At 49.5% G+C, this 23,059-nt stretch overlaps 1 protein-coding gene across 2 annotated transcripts in view; it reads left to right on the top strand.

Annotated features, from left to right (window-relative positions):
• Window positions 1-1,796: 1,796 nt before the first annotated feature.
• MAP4K5 (mitogen-activated protein kinase kinase kinase kinase 5) overlaps window positions 1,797-23,059 on the top strand; it is a 78,104-nt gene continuing 56,841 nt past the window's right edge. For both annotated transcript variants that reach the window (XM_054067615.1, XM_054067614.1), the window contains exon 1: window positions 1,797-2,063. In XM_054067615.1, coding sequence (XP_053923590.1) covers window positions 1,956-2,063 — 108 coding nt within the window. In that variant the 5' untranslated portion in view covers window positions 1,797-1,955. The remainder of the gene's footprint in view (window positions 2,064-23,059) is intronic.

Raw genomic sequence — 23,059 nt, 5'->3', positions numbered from 1 at the left:
CCAAGGGGCACAGACAAAAAACCATGTCTGCCCTCACAGCAAAGACATCGACCTCTTGGAGTTGGTCCAGAGGAGGCCATGAAGATGATTTGAGGGCTGGAGCACTTCACATAAGAGGGCAGAGTGAGAGAGTTGGGATTGTCCAGAAGAGAAGGCTCCAGGGAGACCTTAGAGCAGCATCCAGTACTGAAAGAGAGCTTGCAATAAAGATGGGGACAGACTGTTTAGCAGGACCTGTTGTGATGAGACAAGGGATGATGGTTTTAAAATGAAAGGAGGAAGATTAAGATGGGATTTAAGGGTGAAATTGTTTATGTTGAGAGTGATGAGGCACTGGCCCAGGTTACCCAGAGAGGTGGTGGATGACCCATAGAATCATGGAATGACTTGGGTTGGAAGGGACCTTAAAGCCCATCCGGTCCCACCCCCTGCCACGGGCAGGGACACCTCCCACTGGATCAGGGGCTCCAAACCCCATCCAACCTGGCCTGGAACCCCTCCAGGGATGAGAGATTAGGAAGAAATGTTTTCCTGTGAGAGTGGGGAGGCAATGGCACAGGTTGCCCAGAAAAGTCATAGATGTCCCCTCCCTGGAGGAGATTTAAGCTGAAAGAGGAGAGATTTAAATGATAGTCACATTGCCAAAAAAAAACAAAACCAAAACCCCCAAAAACAACAACAAAAAAAACATGGTGAAGAAGAATGTTTTGAATCACCTGGAGTACTGGATCCAGCTCTGGAGCCCTCAGCACAGGAAGGGCATGGATCTATTAGAGCAGATCCAGAGGAGGCCACGAAGATGATCCAAGGGTTGGAGCACCTCTGCTCTGAGGACAGGCTGAGAGAGTTGGGGTTGTTCAGCCTGGAGAAGGCTCCAAGGAGACCTTAGAGCAGCTTCCAGTGCCTGAAGGGGCTCCAGGAAAGCTGGGAAGGGGTCTGGATCAGGGAGTGCAGGGACAGGACGAGGGAGAATGGTTTTAAGCTACAAGAGAGGAGATTGAGATGAGATTTTAGGAAGAAATATTCTGCTGTGAGGGTGGGGAGGCCCTGGCCCAGGTTACCCAGAGCAGTGGTGGCTGCCCCATCCCTGGAGGGGTTCCAGGCCAGGGACTTTTAGCAATTTTATCCAATGGCAAGTGTCCCTGCCCGTGGCTGCGGTGGGACTGGGTGGGCTTTGGTGTCCCCTCCCACCGGCGGGGCTCGGGGCGGGCAGTGCCCGGACCCGCCCGCACCCGTACCGGTAGCACTGCCCGCGGCGGGGCGCTGCGGGGCTCGGGCCGGAGCCGGGAAAAAGAGGAGAAGGAGGAGGAGGAGAAAAAGGAGGAGGAAGAAGAGGAAAAAGAGGAGGAAGAGAAGGAGGAAAAAGAGGAGAAGGGGGAGGAAGAGAAGGAGGAAAGAGAGGAGAAAAGGAGGAGGAGGAAGAGAAAGAGGAGAAAAAGGAGGAGGAAAAAGGAGGAGGAAAAAGTAGAAACAGGAGGAAAAGGCGGGTGAGGAGGAAGAACAGAAGAAGGAGGAGGAAGAGGAGGAGAAGGAGGAGAAAGAAGAGGAGAAGGAGGAGGAGAGGGGGGAGGAAAAAGAGAAGGAGGAGAAGAAAGAAGGGGAGGAGAGGGAGGAGGAGGAAGAGGAGAAGAGGAGTAAAAGGAGGAGGAGAAAGAAGGAGGAAAAGGAGGAGGAGAAAGAAGAGGAGGAGAGGGAGGAGGAAAAAGGGAAGGAGGAGGAAGAGGAGGAGGAGAAAAAAGAGGAGGGGGAGGAGAGGGAGGAGGGGAAAGAAGAGGAGGAGGAGAAAGAAGAGGAGGAGGAGAAAGAAGAGCAGCAGGGGCAGGGGGAGGCGGCTGCGGCGGGGTCGGGGTCGGGGTTACCCCGTCTGCCGTTGCCCCGGGAACCGTCTCGGGCGCTTTGGGATCCATGGGGCGGCGGCGGCGCTAACGGCGGCCCCGGGGGGACCGGCAGGGGCCATGGAGCCCCCGGCACGGCCCGGAGCCGACATCCTGCGGCGGAACCCGCAGCACGACTACGAGCTGGTGCAGCGCGTCGGCAGCGGCACCTACGGCGATGTCTACAAGGTGGGCTCGGGGCGGCCCTGCGTGGTGCCGGCTGGGCTTGGGGGTCCCCTAATGATGTTGGGGGTCCCCACGCCGTCCCAACTAGACCCGGGGGGTCCCCTCGTAGCCCCCAGCCGGGTTCTGGGGGTCCCCTCGCAGCCTAGAGGTCCGTGTGTGGTCCTGGCTGGGCTTGAGGGTCCCCTAATGGTGTTGGGGGTCCCCACGCGGTCCCAACCAGATCCTGGGGGTCCCCTCGCAGCCCCCAGCCGGGTTCTAGGGGTCCCCTCGCAGCCTAGAGGTCCCTGCGTGGTCCTGGCTGGGCTCTAAGAGGGTCCCCTAATGACCCTGGGGGTCCCCATGCAGTCCCGAGCAGACCCTGAGGGTCCCCTTATGGTCCTGGCTGGGCTTGGGGGGTTTCCTAATGACCCCGAGGGTCCCCACACGGTGCCACGTAGACCCTGGGGGTCACCTCATGGTCCTGGCTGGGCTCTAGAGGGGTCCCCTAATGATGCTGGGGTTCCCCTACTAGCTCTAGGGGTTTCGCCAAAGCCCCCAGCTGGGTTCTTGGGGTCTCCATGCAGCCTTAGGGAATCCCCTCATAGTCCTACCTGGGTTTTGGGGGTCCTCTCATGGTCCTGGCTAGGTTTTGGGGGTCCCCTCGCAGCCTTAGAGGTCCATGCATGCTCCTGGTTGGGCTCTAGGGGGGGCCCCGAACAGCCTTGGGGGTCCCTCCATAGTCCCCAGCTGGGTCCTTGGGGTCCCCATGCAGCCTTGGGGGTCCCCTCATGGTCCCAACCAGGCCCTGGGGGTGCCCTCACAGCCCTCAGACAGGTTCTGGGGTCCCCAGCAGGGCTCACACAGGTCCCCACACAGCTCTGTGGGTCCCCTCATGGTCCCAAGCCTGGCTCCAGGGGTCTCTTTGTGGTCCTGGCTGGGCTTTGAGGCTCCACTTGGCAGCCTAGGGGTCTCTGCACAGTCCTGACTGGGCTCTATGGGGGTCCCCTAATTGTCTTGGAGGTCCCCACATAGTCCCAACCAGATCCTGGTGGTGCTCTCATGGTCCCCTCACAGCTCGCAACCGAGTTCTGGGAGTCCCTGCACAGCCCTGGAGGTCCCCTTCACAGCTCTGGTCAGGCTGACAGGGGTCCCCACTGGGCTTTGGAGCTCTGGCTGGTCCCCTTGCAACCCCCAACCAGGTTCTGGAGATCCCTGGAGAGGCTCCAGGAGTCCCCTCACAGATCTAGGGGTTCTCTAATGACCCTGGGTGCTGGGGGTCCCCTCAGGGTCCTGGCCAGACTTTGGGGGGTCCCCTCACAGACGCTGCTGGTTTCTAGGAGTCCCTGGCCAGACTCTAGGGGGACCCTAGAGGTGGACCCTCACAGCCCAGCCTGGCTTCAGAGGTCCCCTCGCAGCCCTGGGGGTCACCTCGCTGTCTCAGTCAGGGGTTCCCCTCATGGCCCCCACATGGGCTCCTGGGGGTCTCCTCACAGCTCCAGTCAGGCTGTCAGGGGTCCTTGCTCAGTCCAGACATCCCCTCGTGGCCACAGCCGGGCTCTGGGGTTCCCTGCATGGACCTGGCCGTGCTTCACAAGGTCCCTTCATTGTGCCATCTGGGCTCCAGGGGTCCCCTCGCAGCCCCAGGGGTCCCCTCATGTCCCCAGCCAGGCTCTAGGGTCCCCTCATGGCACTTTGAGTTTCCTCTCACAGCTCCAGGGTGGCCAGGGAGCTGCTGGGCCCCTGGGAACCCACAGGCTCACCCTGACAAAGTACAAGATTTCCCTGCCTAATGCTTTTATTTAGGAGTTTACTTGCAGTGTTGGAGTAGGGTTTGCGTTAGCAGTCCCCTCATTGAGTCTTTTAAAAGTCTGAATCGGTGAATATTGCGGGTGATGCTTCCCACGCTCCTGCGGAAGCAGGTAGAGGATATCCGTGTGCTGTACCTGTTTGCGGAACGCATCCGTTCAAGCACCTGATTAAAAGGGTGCAGGTTTATCCCCGAGGTTAATAATAGCACGCAAAAGGCAGAAGCAGATTAAAGCCTGTCAGAAGCTGGAGCGAAGTTACGGCTCGCGGTGGAGTCAGCACTGCGGATCCAGCAGATGCTCTGGGTGCGGATGGGTGTTCACGCCGCCGGAACCACAGCCATGGGAAACAGAAGGTGCTGGTGCAGCGCGTTCTGCTCTGGGTGCTTTTCTGGAGGATACGAGCCCCTTCCAGGGATGCTCAGCAGCCTCAAGGATTGGGCTGCTCGGTAAAAGAAAGCCTCGGAGTGGTTGGGTTGCGTCTCACAATCTGCTTTTCCAGCTGCCTGGGCAGAGTGGCCGTGCTGTTTGACTTTGTAATGCTGTTGAGCGTGTTTAAAATAGACCTGACACAAGCAAGCGTGCAAGGAAAGGTGTGTTCGCTGCCACATGAAAGGCAGCAGTAATTGCTTGTGCTTGGGGAGGGCCCTTCATTAATGTTCGAATTGAAGTTTTATAGATGGATCTTGTCCCACCACCCCTTTGAAATGGTTACTTATGGCCTCGGGGAGTTATTTTTAGACGTTTTTATGGTGCGTATTTACCTGCCTTTTTGATTTTTTGCCTCCTAGAGTGCTGTGCATAGATCAGCCGACTTCTTCACCAGCATTAAATCCTTTAAAAGGACTTTCTGGCTTCGTAAATCCAAAACTCGGTGTACCTTGAGCTGGTTTGTTTGTGTAGCACAGGGCAGCACGACAAGAAATAACTAGCTGTGTCGCGCCGAAGTTATATTTGTCTCATCTCTTTGTGGAAAAAAATATTCTGCTTCTCATTATCCCAGTAATTAGTGGAGAGCTGTGCTGACAAGTCGTACTGCTTCCGGTTCCGGAGCTGGTTTGAATGCATGGCTCTGCTCTCTGCCATGTAAACATATCCCCTTAAAAAGAAACCACAACCCTCCTCCTCCCCCTTTCTCCGTTCTTTGGGTTATGAAAAACACGCCGTCTATTCCTGAAACAGCTTCAGATAGGAATAAACTCCAGCCTCCTCAGAGCGCAGCCTGGCAAATTTATCTCAAAGTTGTTGGCAGTCTTGGATAAAGTATAAAATTAACGAGTTTAAAGTAGTTTGAGAGCCTGCATTTGTTTCTAGGTCATTGGTTTGCTCTTTGTTTTTATAAAGCCCTGCAATAGGGAGGAACTGTATCAGGGGAATACTGAGTCGGGTGGCACTGTTGTGACAAATAGGCAAAGCAAACTTATTTTTTAAAGCCATTGGTGTTATCTAATTTCAAAAATAAACCTTTTTTATTGAAAGGACTTAACATATAAACCTCATACTTTTGTTTTTCTCAGTCCAGAGTAGGTCTCTGCTCAGCACTGATCTTGTTGAGGGCTGTTGTTGTGTTTATAAAATGCATTTCTTGGTGAATATCCGATTGCCGTTGTGTTGCAGGGCTCCAGGTTTGCTAGAGAGCGCTCTTAAATTAAGATGGAATTTTCCTCTCACCTCTTCAAGCGGTTTCTTTGCTCCATTGCTAATCATGAGTCACCGACGTCGCCAGCGCAGTTGTTTTTAGGATGGCTACACGAGACAGCCCTCCTGATTGTGGGAGATCTGTGTCTTCCTCAGATGCTTTTTGGTGGCAGTGGTTCATGCCTCGCATTCTTCTTGAGGCGTTTGGTAGCTTTAAGAGTAATTGGTTCTTTTTTTGGCTTGAAGGTGGAGGTTAAGCAAATATTTGTGTTCGCTGTTAGGTTGCAGAAGAATATTTCAGGCTTTTTCTAAATATCTCCTACTCGCTTTACATTTTGTTACTACCGAGGAAGCCTTAAAACTGCAATGTGTTTTCTTGGTGTTTGTGGGTTTTTTTTCGTTTCTCTTGTCTGTCGCAGGGCACACAATGGCTGATTGTGGGGTTCCTCAGAAGCATTGAGTTGTTGATGTCAGTTTAATGTGTTTTACCCCAAAAAAATACGTTTCGGGGTGAGGGAGAAACTATCCATAAATAAACTGTGTTCTTATCTATTCACAGCATGTGTAAGTAGATCCAGGTTTGGGTCTACCAGCCTTGGAAGTACCGTTTCTATTAAAATCCCAACACATTAGTTGTCTCATCTGTGTTGGGAAACCTTTTTTTTCCTTTTTAATAGCGAATATTACTGCTAAGCCGATTCTAATCTGTTGGAATAATTGATCTCTTAAAGCATTGTATCACGCTATCATCAATTACTGACTCCTGAAAGGGGCTGTGATAACAAAGATTGGGCGCTCGCTGCAACTTAATAATATTGTTTTGTCCTCTCTCTCTGTCAGATAGTTCCTCAGCATCGTGTGTTTTAACACTGCAAAAGTGACGTCTGCCACAGTGAGGGTTTAATGTGGCAGTTTCTCTTTGGCCCCCTTGGTCATACACGTGAAAGACTCGAAGCTGTGTTTAAAAGCGATGGAATTCTTTTCATGCATCTGCGTGATTGCACTGAAATAGACTTTGTGCACGTGTGGTTAATGCAGAAACGTCTGGCTGACCGGCGTCTTAAAAAAGCCGCCACAAACCGTAAGTGCAATTTAGTCTGCAGCATTCGGAAGTGGTCCACCAGATCCCATCCCAGGTAAATTCCCTCGGTGTGGTCAGATCCCAAATCTCAATGAGTTTTCATGGGAGTCAGCGTGACCTGCCAGTGAACCTACAGCTTTTCAGTGGTGCCTCATAGTCTGATTTGTGTAAGGCCAGTTTGGATAAGGAGTTCACATCTTCAGCTCTGTAAGTGTTTCTTCAAGGCCGTGGTATTTTCTGGAAGTACACAGAACGGCATGAGGTTGGCGTGGTTTGGTTGGCTTGGGGGATTCAGTTGGATCAGAACGTCAAGATATTCAGTTCTGTATGCTTGTAGGTCATAGAATGCTCGAATGGTTTAGGTTGGAAGGGACCTCACTTAAAGCCCATCCAGTCCCACCCCCTGCCATGGGCATGGACACCTCCCACTGGATCAGGGGCTCCAAGCCCCATCCAAGCTGGCCTTGAACCCCTCCAGGGATGGGGCAGCCACCACTGCTCTGGGCACCCTGGGCCTCCCACCCTCACAGCAAAACATTTCTTCCTAAGAAATCTCAATCTCTCCCCTCTCTCGGCTTAAAACCGTTCCTCTCATCCTGTCCCTGCACCCCCTGATCAAGAGCCCCTCCCCAGCTTTCCCGGAGCCCCTTTCAGTACTGGAAGCTGCTCTGAGGTCTCCCTGGAGCCTTCTCTTCTCCAGGCTGAACAACCCCAATTCTCTCAGCCTGTCCTCATACAGGAGGTGCTTCAGCTCTTGGATCATCTCTGTGGCCTCCTCTAGACCCCTTCCAACAGTTCCATCTCTTTCTTATGCTGGGGATTCCAGAACTGGACACAGGACTCCAGGTGAGGTCTCACCACAACAGAGCGGAGAGGCAGAATCCTCTCCCTGGCTCTCCTGGTCCTGCTGCTCTGGATGCAGCCCAGGATATTGGTGTCCTGAAGGGACTCAGAAAAGAAGCGCTGTATTAGGGTGATAATTTACTTTAGCTGTGTCTTACTGGGATTTCCTGGGATTTGCCTATTTATTAATGACTGGAAATAGGTTTGGTGGCGGGATTTAGGGGAAAGAATATTCTGTGTCATGGTGAGAGGTGCAGAGTCCCCACCCCTTGCACTTAAAGTGGAGTTTAAAGTCTTCTCCATGTGTGAGTGGACGTTATTGCAAGTGCCCCAAACAGAGTTTTAAGGAGTGGTTTTTTTTTTTTTTGGAGGAGGGGAAGAGCAGGATGTTTACTGGAGACGAGCTCTGAATGCTCTGGTCTGGCAGCAGAGCTGAAAGATGCTGTGTTGGCTCAGCCCAGCACCCTCTGCGGGCAGCCGCGGCGGGATGAATAGCTGGAGGGCTGTCCTTGCCGAGAGGCGATGATCAAATATGATTTTGTGCAGCAATTCTAAAGCTGGCTTGTTTTGGGTTTCCAAGCAGGATTGTGAGCCGGGCTACAGTAGCGTTCTGTAAAAGTAAGCATGGGGGGGAGGGAAATGTTCCAAATTAATAGCAGGGACTATCTGTAAACAAGAGATGTGTTGTTATTAAATATCATGGAGACTTCATTCCGCCCCGAGTCTTCTGCTCTGTCAGTCTTAATCTCTTGGGATTGTCCTTTTTTAATCTCCTGCACCAGGTAAAGGCGTTAACGTAGAAGAAACCTGTAGTGGTTTGCCACTGACTGCTGCTGCAGAAGAGCTGTGAGTAATGAAATTAGATCGCGGCAGACAAGAGGCTCTTTTGCTCAAATTTGGTTTTATATATATATATATATATATATATATATAAATATATATATATATTTACAAGGTTGCCATAAAAGTGGGGCTGTGTCTGGTGTGAATCGGGTCTCAGCGCTGCTTGTGCGGTCAGTGCCTCAGTCTTGGAGCTCTGGAGTCCAGTTCCTGGTGTAAAGGCTGTTGAGAACATGTATTTGATATTTTGCAAACAATTCTTCATGTCAATCAAATGTCACAGATCATGAGTACTTGCTGGTTAAAGCATTCTACTGCTTAAAGTCAACAGCTTAAAAACGAAGCATTAAGGCTTTGTTTTAATCCCAGCACGCAGTTATGGCTATTGACAGCTTTTAATCAATACTCCCAACTTTATACAAATACATTTTGGCAGCATTAGACCAATGGGTTTGGCCATCCCTGATTCAAGTCTTCTGTCCCTGGTCATTGCGTACACACAGAAATTCCCATGAAATATCCATCACATTGGAGGATTCTGCTCTTCTTTTCCTGATCAAAGCTTGCTCGTTAGCAGTGTTTGACGTAGCCATGCCTGAACTCGGAGTACTAGTTTTTCCATACGGAGAGTATTTAGAATCAAACCAGCACTGGTGAGTTTCTTCTTCCTGCCGTGGAGTTTCTCTTTGCATCCTAGAAGAAGTTTCCCCAGTAGGATATTTATATTGCTGAGACCTAAGATGCTCCATGGCTTATTGATGACCTCTGTTAGGATAGTCAGGAGTTGCAGGGAAGCCCTTGCTCTTCTGTTTGTCGCCTTTGTAGGTTTTTTTCTTATCATGCATTTGGTCTTTTGATTTTGAAGCTGTTTGGTTTTAAATATTACCTCCTCTTGCTGATGTTTTCTGTCAGTGGCAGCTTATATGTGATGGAAGTAGTATTTCTCCCTGTGTCTGTTACCCCCTCTCACTTTCAAAAGAAGGTGGTCTCCAAAATCTTCAAAATAATGTCTGACTTCTTTTCCAGCTCTTTTGAAGAGGGTCATCCTGCTGGACTAGGTCCTTGGAGGCATTGGAAGAGTGGTAGCAACTTCTCAGTGTGCTTTCTTCAGCCAGTACCAAGGTTGCACCCAGCATCTCCTAGCGGAGAAGGAACTGAGAGTCTGTTCTATTGCGTTTAATGTCCTGTTGGTATGAGGAACTGGGAGCCTGTTCTGTTGAGTTTAATGTCCTGCTGGTACCAGCCTTGGCTCTGACGTAGTCTTCTGTTGCGGTATTACTGTCTGGCACTCATGCTTCAGGAGATGTTCTGCCACGTAGATGGTTTTGATATTCCTCATTTTGTTATTATTTATTGGTTTTAAATTGAAGGGGTTAAGGTTTAGATTAGACATTAGGAAGAAATTCTTCATGATGGGGGAGGTGAGGCCCTGGCCCAGGTTGCCCAGGGAAGTGGTGGCTGCCCCATCCCTGGAGGTGTTCAAGGCCAGGTTGGATGGGCCTTGGAGCACCTTGATCCAGTGGGAGGTGTCCCTGCCCATGGCAGGGGGGTTGGAACCAGATGATCTTTAAGGTCCTTTCCAACTTAAACCGTTCTGTGATTTATTTGTGGTGCGCTCAGTGAGGGAGGCTGAGGTGTCCTGCAGGCTTGCACAGGAAGGAGTTAACCAGCACATATTCTTTTGTTCCCTGCATGTTGCACATGTGTTTGGAGACCAGTTTTGAACAGGGGAGGTGTTTTACATGAGCTGTGTCTTTTCTGCCTCCCACCCGTGAGCTCTATTTCAATGCGAGGTGTCCACACAGAGGAAGTGAGTAGTGCAGCTCGTGCATCCCCTTTGAAAGACAAGCACTGCCCACCCCCAACACCAGAGGAAATCCCTGAGGAGGAAGAACAGATCAAAGATCAGAACATTTGCATGCCAGTAGCTACTTCATCTTTGTCTCCAGAAGATGCAATGGGTGTTTTCATTGCCAGAGCTTTTGGGATAACTTTGAATGCATCCAAGGTTTATGGCATGAGGTGTCTGAGTGATTCCCAGTCCCATTAGCAGAAGGGCATGGTAGAAGCATGCAGATCATCCGTGTTGGAGAGAATAGCTCTTCCTGCCCACAAGGCCGTTGACGGAGTTTGCCAGCATGTTTCGCTGACACAAGCAAGTGTCCGTCCGCTCTGCAGCTGGAAAAACAAATACGCTTGCTACCTTTATTTGCATTTGGCGCCTGGCTTCTTGGTTATGGCTGTGATTGAGAAGAGGCAACATCAACCAAGGTGATGCCATTTGAGAGCAATGCAAAACAGGTACATCTCCATATCCATAAAAGTTGTTCTTTAGCTCAAGGCAACCTCAGGGCCTTGCGTTTTAGATGGCAAAAACTTTCTCACACTTTGCCTTTTCATTAGGATTTCAGATTTTATGTGTCTTTAAGAAGTTAGAGTAGTTTTTTCCCAATTTCTGAAGAATCCCTAGCAATGAGAATACTCAGCAAGGTTTGGTGGACGCAGCAACCTTTGCTTCATGGCTTATGGCAGTTTTGGTGGTTCTGAGCGCATCCTGACATTCCAATATGAAATCACTGAGAAGGGCAGGGTGCTTTGTTCAAGATTTTGCATTTGTGATCTGTAGGACCGCGTGCTGCCTTGCTTTTAACGGGACTAGGTAAATAAGGCAGGAGCTGAAAACCAGCAAAAGATGATTTATTGCACCAGGCTTTGCCCAAATCTCCTTGCAGAGCCTATGGAAGAGGTATGGCAGGGATCGCTTCTCTGAACTTCCCATTGGCCCAACCAAGTAGAGTGATCTTTCTGATGGGTTAACTTAGTCTAATTATAATGAAGAGGTGTCTATTACATTCCATCATGCTTTTCTCCAACCTGTGCTTTGCTGGGCTGTCGAGGCAGTCGAATGTGGGACTGGTGCAATTAGCATCACAGATCTCTCGAAGTCGCTCATTTATGAGCCTGTGGGACACTACAGTACAGCTTGAGGTGATGCCGATCAGTACATCATGAGCAGGCAGTGAAAAATCTGATGTTGTTTGCAACAGAGGGAGAATTAAGAAGTGCTAAGGTTTTTGTACCAAAGCCTTAGCCTCCTCCAGGCATTTTCCCTAGTTTATTATCCTTTGTGTTGCTGTATGTGTTTCTGCTGACTTCTCTGCTCCCAGAGAGGGTAAAAAAATCAAGGAAGCTGCAGTCATGGGTGCCCTTGGAGCTTTGTGCTGACCCACAGTCCTCGTGGCCACAAATGCTGTGTTTACTGGCCTGATCTGTCACAGTGGCATCATTAATACTGTCTTTGATATTGTGGCATGTCGGAATGACTCTTCTCCCAAGTTTATTTCTGTGGCTTCTGCGTGAATATAGTGTGTTGAAGGTTCATGTTTTCCTAGGGATGAGGAAGGTTGGGCTGGACATTTCCAGAAAGCCGAATGAAATGTTATTTCCAGGTTAGTGCAAACAGCTGGATTTGTTGCCTGTGGAAACGGGAATTTTGAACCATTCCAGGAAGGCTGGTGCTGTTTCCCTTCGGAGTGAAGAGGTCATTGCAAGGGAACTCTGCTGACTTATTGATAAGGAATCGTTCTCGAGGTTGCTTTGTACAGTTCTTCCCTCTGCATCATTTCTTCTTGGATTTAATGCCATATCCCACCCCACAAAGCTGTGTTTTTGGCTCTGTGTATGGCTGTTGCTGATCATTGCTATCGAAGCCATATAGAATTGTGTTACGTTTGCCTTAGCTCGCTGTTTAATGTAGAGACATGCAGGATAATCGTTGAGCTATAATCATTAGATCCCAAAGATGCTTGGGAGATTTAGTCATTAATCTTAAGGGCAGATAAATGCTGAAGTCTCTTGCACAGGCACGTCGCTGCGAACAGGGAAGGTAGAAGGAATAAAAGTCTGGGAATGCCATATTTATAGGTGTACTCTATCTTGATAAAACTTAAAGAGTTAGAATCTGACAGGAGGCAATGCCTGAGGAGCGCTCATTGCTCTCCAGGGATCAACAGCACCGGGTATTTGTGTTGTATTTATGAGGGGTTTGAAAACAGCAGCAGCTCACATCTTCCTTTGGATGCAGTTGATCTGTGGTGGGGTAAGGAGGATCTGGACGATGGGATCGAGTGCTCCCTCAGTCACTTCGCAGGTGACAGCAAGTTGTGTGGAAGTGTTGATCTGCTTGAGGGCAGGAAGGCTCTGCAGAGGGACCTGGACGGGCTGGGTCGGTGGAAGAGGCCAGTGGGATGAGGTTCAACACAGCTCAGTGCTGGGTCCTGCACTCGGGTCATAGCAACACCATGGAACACATCAGGCTTGGGGAAGAGTGGCTGGAAAGCTGCGTGGTAGGGAAGGACGTGGGGGTGTTGGTCAAAAACAGCTGAACATGAGCCAGCAGTGGCCCAGGTGGCCAAGAAGGCCAATGACATCTTGGCTTGGATCAGAAATGGTGTGGCCAGCAGGAGCAGGGGAGGGATCGTTTCCCTGAACCTTGGCGCTGGTGAGGTCGCACCTTTAATCTGCGTTCAGTTTTGGGCCTCTCACTCCAAGAAGGACATTGAGGGGCTGGAGTGCGTCCAGAGAAGGGAACTGAGCTGGGGAAGCGTCTGGAGAACAGGGGTTCTGGGAGCAGCTGTGAGTCTGGGGGCTGCTTAGTCTGGAGAAAAGGAGGCTGATGATTAGACTGGATGATCTTAGAAGTCTTTTCCAACCTTAATGATTCCATGATTCTATGATCTCTTTTCATTTAAAGCTAGGTTTGTGTTGCCATTTAAATGCCCACCGTGTCAGGAGGCCACTTTCCCCTGCAAGGGAAGAGGATAACGATATGATGTGCAGAGAGAGGAAACTGAACTGGACTCCAGCACATGGGCATCACATCCTGGCGTTAGCGACTAGTGAGAGATGTGGGTCTGAGGCTGGATGGAGTGTGTCTCCACCGGCAGCGCGGTGTTTGGGAGGAGGGAGGAGGCTGGATCAGTGTCGGACAGGACAGGCAGTTTCCCTTTGGTCAGGCATGTCTGAATTAAATGCAGAGCACTTTGTGTTCAGCTCCTCTGCTTCGTGGTTCATTGTGAAGAGGTGTGACGACCCTTTTGAGTAACGTAGTGCCTTTAAAACTTCGCCAAACTGCTCCTGTCCAGAGAGCCTTGTTTTAAATTGGGCTCACAATATCAAACTGGGGACTAAGGCTGTTGTGAGGATGGATAGGGAGATCCTGAGGACGGTTTATGATCTGCCATCACCTCAGCAGTCGCACCCGACTGCCTTTTTTAGGGTACATGAGCATAACTTGTTCTTTTTCGTCATTCCATGGGTGTTGAGGTTTGTTTGGACTCTACACTGGGATCTCCTGAGTACGGACTGGCTGTGCTGACTCAAGTTGACTTCTGTAGGGATGGGATGTGAAAGGAGGAAGCCAGGCGGGCAAAGAAGGGGGAAGATGTTCTCTATATTAAAATCAAAAAGAAAAAATATAATTTCTTTAAATATCCAGTTAAATCATCAGGCCCGATTCACTGTAATGTTATAATTCCTGTACCATGTTATTGAGCAGCGTGGGTTTGGTCTGTGTTTTGAAGGTGAACCAGGAAAGTGAGGCCAAGTGCTTGAAGCGAGGCTACTGAAGTGAAACCAGTGTTTGGCATCCACAGATGAACCTCTAAAAAAAACTGTTTCTTCCTTTCAAGTTACATTATTCAAATGAGCGGATTGGTCAAAACTGAGAAAACTCTTAGAAGACAAGTCAAAGAGCTTTCTTTTCTCTCCTCCGTTCTGGCTAAAAATCAGGTGTGAGAAGATAACTGTAAAATCATGAAGGGTGCTGGTGCTGGTGGATGAGGAGCTCAACATGAACTGTTGGAAGGGATCTAGATGGGGGCCACGAAGATGATCCGAGGGCTGGAGCAGCTCTGCTCTGAGGACAGGCTGAGAGAGTTGGGGGTGATCAGCCTGGAGAAGGCTCCAAGGAGACTTAGAGCAGCTTCCAGTACTGAAAGGGGCTCCAGGAAAGCTGGGGAGGGGCTCTGGATCAGGGAGTGCCAGGACAGGATGAGGGAAAATGGTTTTAAGCTGAAAGACGGGAGACTGAGGTGAGATCTTAGGAAGAAATGCTTTCCTGTGAGGGTGGGGAGGCCCTGGCCCAGGTTGCCGAGAGCAGTGGTGGCTGCCCCATCCCTGGAGGGGTTCAAGGCCAGGTTGGATGTGGCTTGGAGCAACCGGATCCATGGGAGGTGTCCCTGCCCATGGCAAGGGGTTGGAACTGGATGAGCTTTAAGGTCCTTTACAACCCAAACCTTTCCATGATCATTGTAACTTGAAAAGGTTCTTTTCTGTTTTGGTTTTCTTCTCCAACTAAGTCAAACTTGGCCCTTTTTGTTGTTTCTCATGTGGTATTTGTTTGTGTGTTTGGTGCTGCGTTAGTTGCTAAATAGTACTTCTGTGGTCAGGGTCTGTTTCTAGCTTTAACTTTTCAGTTTCGGATCCTTCTGTGCCAAATATTTTTGCAAATGATGACCTGCCAAGAAAATTTTGTAGGAGAATAACCACCCTCTGCCTGGAAGCGCACAGCTGGCTCCTTTTGTTGGGTTATCCTTAAATCAATGTTGTTAAGATGCGCGCTGAGCTGTGCTTTGCAATTGTTGTTATTCTTGCTGCTGTGGAGCTTTATCCTTCCATAGTTATTGCTAGGAGTGAGAATGAAATGCTGTAGTGGCTGCTGAGATCTGTAAAGCCACTTTGCGCTTTGCTCATACGAATCCTTAGTCTGGTTTTCTATGGTGGAATAAAAGGAGTCAGCCTAACATCATTAATGAGCTATTAATCCCTTATTGCTTGAGTTAATTGACCTCGAATAAGAAAGCATCTGAAGTCTGGCAGTGAAAGGTGGGTTCCCCTCCTCCCGGTTCTCTCCGCAAGAGATACACTATCTTAAATTTCAGCAACTGGCAGTAAGAATAAATACAATTAAGCTTTATTTGCACTATAGCTGTGCTCAGGAGTGCCCGTTGCAGCTCTTGCTGCACTAGGTTTTAGGTTTTAATGTGGAATTTATCTAAACCCCAGTACTTTTGTGTATTTTGGGTTCTGCTCCTTCCATAAGGGAAGCTGCAAGCGTTGTCAGTAAGGGAACAGGAGTGGAGTTTGCCTCCTGCTTTGTACCGTGTTCCTCTTCTGAAGGACAAGGAGTGGCAGTGTCCAACTGGAGAGCACACACAAAGTCAATATTTGTCTTTGTGCAAAATTCAGCTCCAATATCCAGAGTGGAGGCTCGCTTCGTGCTGCTGCAGGACAAACCAGCTGGAATTCAGGAATAGAATACATATAACAAGTAAAATTAGTGTGTGAATCTTTATTTTTGGTAAAGGGTAAAGCAGTAACAGTGATGGTTGTAAGAGACAGTTCTTTTTTTAGTGTGTAACTTTAAAGTCTCTGTTTCTGAAAGCCTCTTTGCCTTTTGCTATAAAGGTGCCTGGCACTGCTCTCCATCTCAGAAACCCAGCTGGAAGATTGTGAGGTGGACAATTGCCTCCGGGTGCTTCTGCCTCCTAAAAAAAAGAAAGAGCTCTGAAAATAAGAAATCACTGTTAGGTGTCTTTTTCCAGCCACAAAGACCAGCTGGACATCTGTTCCCCACGTGAGCTGCCCTGGCCCACCTCCGGGAAAGGATGGAGCGATGCGAGGACTTGGGGTGGGAGAAGCAGTTGGGTCTGTCTGGCACAGATCTCGACCTATTCAGTAAGAATTGCATTAATATTTCACAGAATCATCCCGTTTTTTTCTCTTTAAGCTTTCCTTTTTTGTTCTTCCTTCTACATTTTTAATCTGTCCCTCAACCATTCCTGCATGAAGGAATAAAATGTGTTCAGCATCTGGTGTGGAGGTGCTCTCAGCACTGAGCAGGGGGGGCTTTTATTCCATCCAGTGCTCTGTTTAGGTTTTCCGAGGGGAATTTTGAGTTAGTTTGGGGCTGTGGGGAATTTTGGGTTGGTTTTGCTTATTTTGCCTTATATAAAAGAAAAAGCAGGGGGAAAAAAAAACAGGGAACTGTAGTTAATTGCTTCTGCGTGGGCTTAGTACCTGCACCCACCTAGGAGGCACAGTACAGGGGAAGGCAGGGAAAAATATATGGGTGTGCTCTCCTTCTGCGGGTCTTCTGCCTGGTACTGGAAGCAGTGTGCTGGTCAACAATGGCTGAACATGAGCCAGCAGTGGCCCAGGTGGCCAAGAAGGCCAACAGCATCCTGGCTTGGATCAGCCATGGGGTGGCCAGCAGGAGCAGGGGAGGGATCGTCCGCCAGTACTCAGCGCTGGTGAGGCCACACCTTGAATCCTGGGTTCAGTTTTGGGTCCCTCACTCCAAGAAGTACATTGAGGTGCTGGGACATGTCCAGAGAAGAGAATGGAGCTGGGGAAGGGGCTGGAGAACAAGGGTTATGAGGAGCAGCTGAGGGACCTGGGGTTATTTAGCCTGGAGAAAAGGAGCCTGAGGGGAGACCTTATCACTGTCTACAGCTCCTGAAAGGAGGTTGTGGTGAGGTGGGTGCCGGTCTCTTCTCCCAAGTAACAAGTGATGGGATGAGAGGAAATGGCCTCAAGTTGCACCAGGGTAGGTTTAGATTGGATAGTAGGAAAAATTTCCTTCTTGAAAAAGTGGTGAAGCCCTGGCAGAGGCTGCGCAGGGCAGAGGTGGAGTCTCCATCCCTGGAGATGTGGCACAGAGACATGGTTTAGCAGATACAATGGGGTTGGGCTGACGGTTGGACTGGATGAGCTTAGAGGCCCTTTCAAACCTCATTGGTTTTATGGCTCTATGATAAATGATAAAGTGGTGAGATCAGAAACCTAACCCAGTCTGGCAGTTCCTGGTGCATTTTTTAACGTTGCCTCTTGGGTGCTGATTTTTATGGATGTTTGTGTGTTCACTAAAAAAAAAAAGCAACTGATGATCCCCCACAACTTACTGTGTGTTAGGGTTACTGAGGCTGTTGAGGACTTGCTGCCCATCGTGGCAGGTCTCTGTCACAGCTCCAGCGTTGCTCGGGAGCCTGGAGTTGCTCTTGAGGGCTTCTCCGTGTGTGCTGGGAAAAGCAGTGAAGAATCGGAGGCCTCATCTTGAAGAATAAGTCCTTCCCTCACAGAAACATCTCTACATGTGACCGGCTTGAGCGTGGGATAAAACGTTGAAATGAGGTTACATACGAGGAGATGGTGTCCTCATGGTAGCATTTGTGTCGTACGGGAGAGGGATACTGCACCACGAAGTAAAACCCAAGTCCTTGTGTGGAAAAGCTCAGGACTGAAGCGCTGCCGAGGGTCTGGTATTTGAGCCAAGCTGAGGCAGTTGCTTAAGTCTTACTCCACAGATGGTGTGGTTGTGGTGGCATCTCCAAGATCCCACCCACTGTCTCAGGTTCTCTGTGCCCCTGCCTTCTGGTACGTCTTCCAGTTACAAGTGGAGTTCCTCAGGGCTCAGTACTGGGTCCAGCTCTGTTCAGTGTCTTTATCAACGACCTGGATGAAGGCATTGAGTGCACCCTCAGCAAGTTTGCAGATGACACTAAGCTGGGAGGAAGTGTCGATCTGCTGGAGGGTAGGGAGGCTCTGCAAAGGGATCTGAACAGGCTGGACTGCTGGGCCGAGACCAATGGCATGAGGTTTAACAAGGCCAAATGCCGGGTCCTGCACTTGGGGCACAACAACCCTATGCAGTGCTGCAGACTGGGGGAAGAGTGGCTGGAGAGCTGCACGGAGGAGAAGGACCTGGGGGTGTTGGTTGACAGCCAACTGAACATGAGCCAGCAGTGTGCCCAGGGGGCCAAGAAGGCCAACGGCATTTTGGCTCATATCAGAAATGGGGTCACCAGCAGGTCCAGGGAGGTTATTCTCCCTCTGTACTCGGCACTGGTGAGACCGCACCTCGAATCCTGTGTTCAGTTCTGGGCCCCTCACCACAAGAAGGATGTTGAGGCTCTGGAGCGTGTCCAGAGAAGAGCAACGAAGCTGGTGAGGGGCTGGAGAACAAGTCTTATGAGGAGCGGCTGAGAGAGCTGGGGGTGTTTAGCCTGGAGAAGAGGAGGCTGAGGGGAGACCTTATTACTCTCTACAACTACCTGAAAGGAGGTTGTGGAGAGGAGGGAGCTGGGCTCTTCTCCCAAGTGACAGGGGACAGGACAAGGGGGAATGGCCTGAAGCTCCGTCAGGGGAGGTTCAGGTTGGATATCAGAAAAAAATTCTTCACAGTAAGAGTCATCGGGCACTGGAACAGCTGCCCAGGGAGGGGGTCGAGTCACCTTCCCTGGAGGTGTTTAAGGAACGGGTGGATGAAGTGCTGAGGGACATGGTTTAGGGAGTGTTAGGAATGGTTGGACTCGATGATCCAGTGGGTCCTTTCCAACCTGGTGATTCTGTGTGATTCTGTGATTCTGTATGTGCTTGTCTTGGTTTGCTCCGGAATCCTGTGTCAGGTTTCTTTTTTTTTTTTTTTTCCTAATGCCTGTAATACTGTGGATTCTCTTTTTTTAATCACATCTGAAATACCTGCTGTGCTTCCTGTGTGTGGGAAAGGAATCTATTTTCGTAGATTTAGAGCAGCCCAGCCGAGAGACGTTTCTTTGGGTCACCTTAGTTGGTCGAGAGCTGCAGGCACTGGTAGATGTGAATCCAGAGGTGGAGACAGTGAATTCAAGGATCTGTTTGGTGATACTGGACCAGGTTTAATACAAGCACAGGTTGCCCAGAGAGGTGGTGGATGCCCCATTCCTGGAAACATTCAAGGTCAGGTTGGATGGGGCTTTGAGCAACCAGAGTTGAAGATATCCTAGCTTCTGCAGGAGGATTGGACTGGATGGCCTTGATGGTCCCTTCCAACGCAAACCATTCAATGATTCTATGATACTGTGAGATAAAGAAAGAACAATGCAGCCTGTTGGGGGTTTCAAAACTGCGTAGAGCAGGTTAAGAATCACAGAATCATTAGGCTGGAAAAGACTTTTGAGATCATAGAATCATAGAATAGTTTGGGTTAGACTTAAAGACCATCCAGTTCCAACCCCCCTGCCATGGGCAGGGACACCTCCCACTGGATCAGGCCACTCAAGGCCCATCCAACCTGGCCTTGAATACCTCCGGGAAAGGGGCAGCCACAACTTCCCTGGGCAACTTGTTCCAGGGCCTCACCGCTCTCACAGTGAAGAAATTCCTCCTTATGTCAGGTCTAAATCTGCCTCACTCCAGTTTATACCCATTGTCCCTCATCCTATCACTCCAAGCCGTTGTGAACATTTCCCCCTCAGCTTTCTTGTAGCCCCTTCAGGTACTGGAAGTTCACTATAAGGTCTCCCTGGAGCCTTCTCTTCTCCAGGCTGAACAACCCCAACTCTCTCAGCCTGTCCTCATAGCAGAGGTGCTCCAGCCCTCGAATCACCTTTGTAGCCTCTTCTGGACCCATTCCAACATCTCCATCTCCTTCTTATGTTGAGGATTCCAGAACTGGACGCAGTAATCCAGTATCAAGCCCGGGAGTTATAAAGTGCAAGAGGTCAGAAACTAGAAAGCAGATGAGAAGCTTCTGTTTCCGTCACTGGGCAGGAGGTCAGAGTGCCTTTTGAAGGTACACGCGGTAACCGAGGAGAAGCAGGCAGCGCCGGAGACGGCCAAATGTTGCGGTCACTGATGAGTGGAGCTTGGCAAGGAGTGAATACGATGGGGGTGCGCGGGAGGGCTGCCACCCGAGCTGCAGTGATGATTAGATTAAATGAAGACATGGTGGAACAAATGGCTCGTCTGGTGAATTGAGCTGCTGATCCAAGGTTGGAGATCAGACAACAACGTTGGGCGAGGAGGGGATTTCACCGTGCAAATTGAAAATGCTCATTTGGAGGCTGTGAGTGATATTGCTGCCTGAATGTTCCCCTTCCCTTCCTTAGCATCAATGGAGAAAGTGGTTGGGCAAAGACACTGAGCGTGTAAACTGATGTTCAGATGTCAAGTACTGGAACTGTGGCCACCCAGGGGAGTGGTGGAGTCTCCATCCCTGAAGGCATTCAAAGAATGTGTAGACGTGGCACTTTAGGACATGGTTTAGTTGGCACAGTGGGGTTGGACTGGCGGTTGGACTGGATGATCTTAGAGGTCTTTTCCAACCTTAATGATTCTATGTCCAAGTGAAATCGTTCTCCAGTTTTGACCATCTGACGTGGCTTGGTATTATGGACCCTGGGGTGGAATTGTTTGGCTTGCACTCTTAAAGATAAATAAACCAAAACTGCAGAGTGCATAACTGGTTCTGAAACCAGTTTCCTGTGTTATTTCTGGTCATTAAGTACAGAAAGTGTCCTACCCAAAATGTGTTTTCTTGTGCACATTGTTTTGGGTGTGAGGTGGCAAGCATCGTACACAGGGATCACCGCGGGTGTTACATTGGGTTCCAATGTCCAACGGCAGCTTTTTGATATAGTTCTGAGAAGAAAGTTAAGTCTCGGTGGGGGAAAAACCTGATGATTTTTGTGTGTAATATCGCAAAATCCTCCCAAACCCCGTGTTCTGCTAATAGTGCGCCTTTTGGTTTAGAGTTTGGTGTTGGGACACTCCACGGATGTTGTGCCTAGGTTGGAAGAACATGAGTTGCTCCTGGATGGACGGTCTGACGTAGGCTGTCTGCTGCTGGTCTTTGCTGCAGAAGGCACAGTTCAGATCCCAATTCAGTTACTGGGAGGACGTGTCAGGAAAATGCCACCGTTTGCTTGCTCCTAGTCACTCTCTGAAGCATCCGCTGCTTGAGATGGGTCCATGGGTTTAGAGGAACCTTTAATCTGCTCTGGCACAGCTGTGTGTACGCTTGAGGGAATCTGGGTTGCGTTGGCTTGTGCTTGACATATGCATGAGTGTAGTGATTATTGTGCTCTCACATTAAACGAGTCAAGCGTAATCTCTGAGGGCGCTACAATTGCACAATGAGAGAGTGAAGAAAAAGAGGAGTGCTTGTGTTTTGTTTTCTTTTGAACACAGACTCTGTGCGATATTCTGTTGAGTTAGTGTTTAGCTGCTAAAATATTCTGGAAGAGCTGTGCTCGGTGGAATGCGGTTCCTCATCCTAGAGCAGGCTTTAGGAGAGCTGAAGAAGGGATGACCAAAAGACTACTAGCTTGCTTTTCTTAGCTTTACTTCAAGTTCCACCCCTCCAGTGAAGAAGTGTATCAATAAGATCAATTTACAGACCATTAACTAATTCTTCACAGCAGTGAAATAACAGAGAGTGTGTATTTTTGTCAAGTGTGTAGTAATGTTTCAGGTTTAATTTCAAAAGCCAGCAACGTTGATGTATCTCATTCCTGTCTGTGACTGCCTTGGTACTACTATACAGTCATTCAAAAAGCAGAATGATGCAAACTACAGTCACAGAATCACGGAATGGTTTGTGTTGGAAGGGACCTCAAAGCCCATCCAGTTCCACCCTCTGCCATGGGCAGGAACACCTCCCACTGGATCACGCTGCTCCAAGCTTCATCCAACCTGGCCTTGAACCCCTCCAGGGATGGGGCAGACACCACTGCTCTGGGCAACCTGGGCCAGGGCCTCCCCGCCCTCACTGTGAAGAATTTCTTCCTAATGTCTCATCTAAATCTTCCCCCTTCCCATTTAAAGCCATTCCCTCTCATCCTTTTACTACAAGCCCTTGTAAAAAGAGCCCCCTCCCTGCTTTCTTGTAGCCCTCTTCAGGTACTGGAAGGCCATTATATGGTCTCCCCAGAGCCTTCTGTTCCCCGGGCAACCGTAGGAGATGAGGTGAGAACTTCTTTAACTAGCGTGTCTTGAAATGATTAGAGGATTCCTTACTTGACAGTTTTCATAACTAGGTGTGTACGGCGGAGAACCAGTTTTAGCCCTCGCCTTCTTACATTTTTAATGATGAGCAAGATAACAGGAATTCATTATTGATCGAGTTGTCAGCTGAAGAGAAAGGTTTCGAAAACAGGAGTGACAGCAGAGAGATGTGTGCACCGTGTAAAGCTGGTGCAATCCAAGATGAGGGAACAAAAGCCATCACATGCGTGTGCGGGCAGGTGACGTCTCTTGGGAAGCAGTTTGGGTAATTGGCTGCGTGTTTGAAATGCGACTGTCTAGACTGAAGATCAAATACAGTTTGTGTATTTGTGAGCATCCATCCAGGATACTGAGGATCAGGGAATAATCAACAGTTTTGCCATTGCTGGTGCAATAGGAGTTAATTAGCGTTATGGTCCTGGTGTCATCAACTCGATGAGTGTGTTTGGTTGGAAGGTTGAACTGTAGGACCAGAAAACCAGTCTGCGGTGAATGACTGGGACAACTTGATGTGTTTAGTTCTTAGAATCATAGAATGGTTTGGGTTGAAAGGGACGTTAAAGCCCACCCAGTTCCAATTTCCTGCCACAGGCAGGGACACCTTGCGCTGGGTCAGGGGCTCAAAGCCCTGTCCAACCTGGCCTTTGAACACCTCCAGGGGTGGGGCAGCCACCACTGCTCTGGGCACCCTGGGCCAGGGCCTCCCCACTCTTATTGTGAAGAATTTCTTTCTTATGTCTCACCTAAATCTTCCCCCTTCCAATTTAAAGCAGTTCCCCTCATCCTGTCACTCCAGGCCCTTGTGAAAATGCCTCTCCCCAGCTTTTCTGGAGCCCCTTTCAGTCCTGGAAGCTGCTCTAAGGTATCCCATGAGCCTTCTCTTCTCCAGGCTGAACAACCCCAGCTCTCTCAGCCTGTCCTCATAGCAGAGGTGCTCCAGCCCTTGGATCATCTCTGTGGCCTCCTCTGAACCCATTCCAACAGATCCA

The sequence above is a fragment of the Cuculus canorus genome, chromosome 5, assembly GCF_017976375.1.
Source record: "Cuculus canorus isolate bCucCan1 chromosome 5, bCucCan1.pri, whole genome shotgun sequence".
NCBI lineage: Eukaryota > Metazoa > Chordata > Aves > Cuculiformes > Cuculidae > Cuculus > Cuculus canorus.
This window is presented reverse-complemented; position numbering and strand designations above follow the sequence as displayed.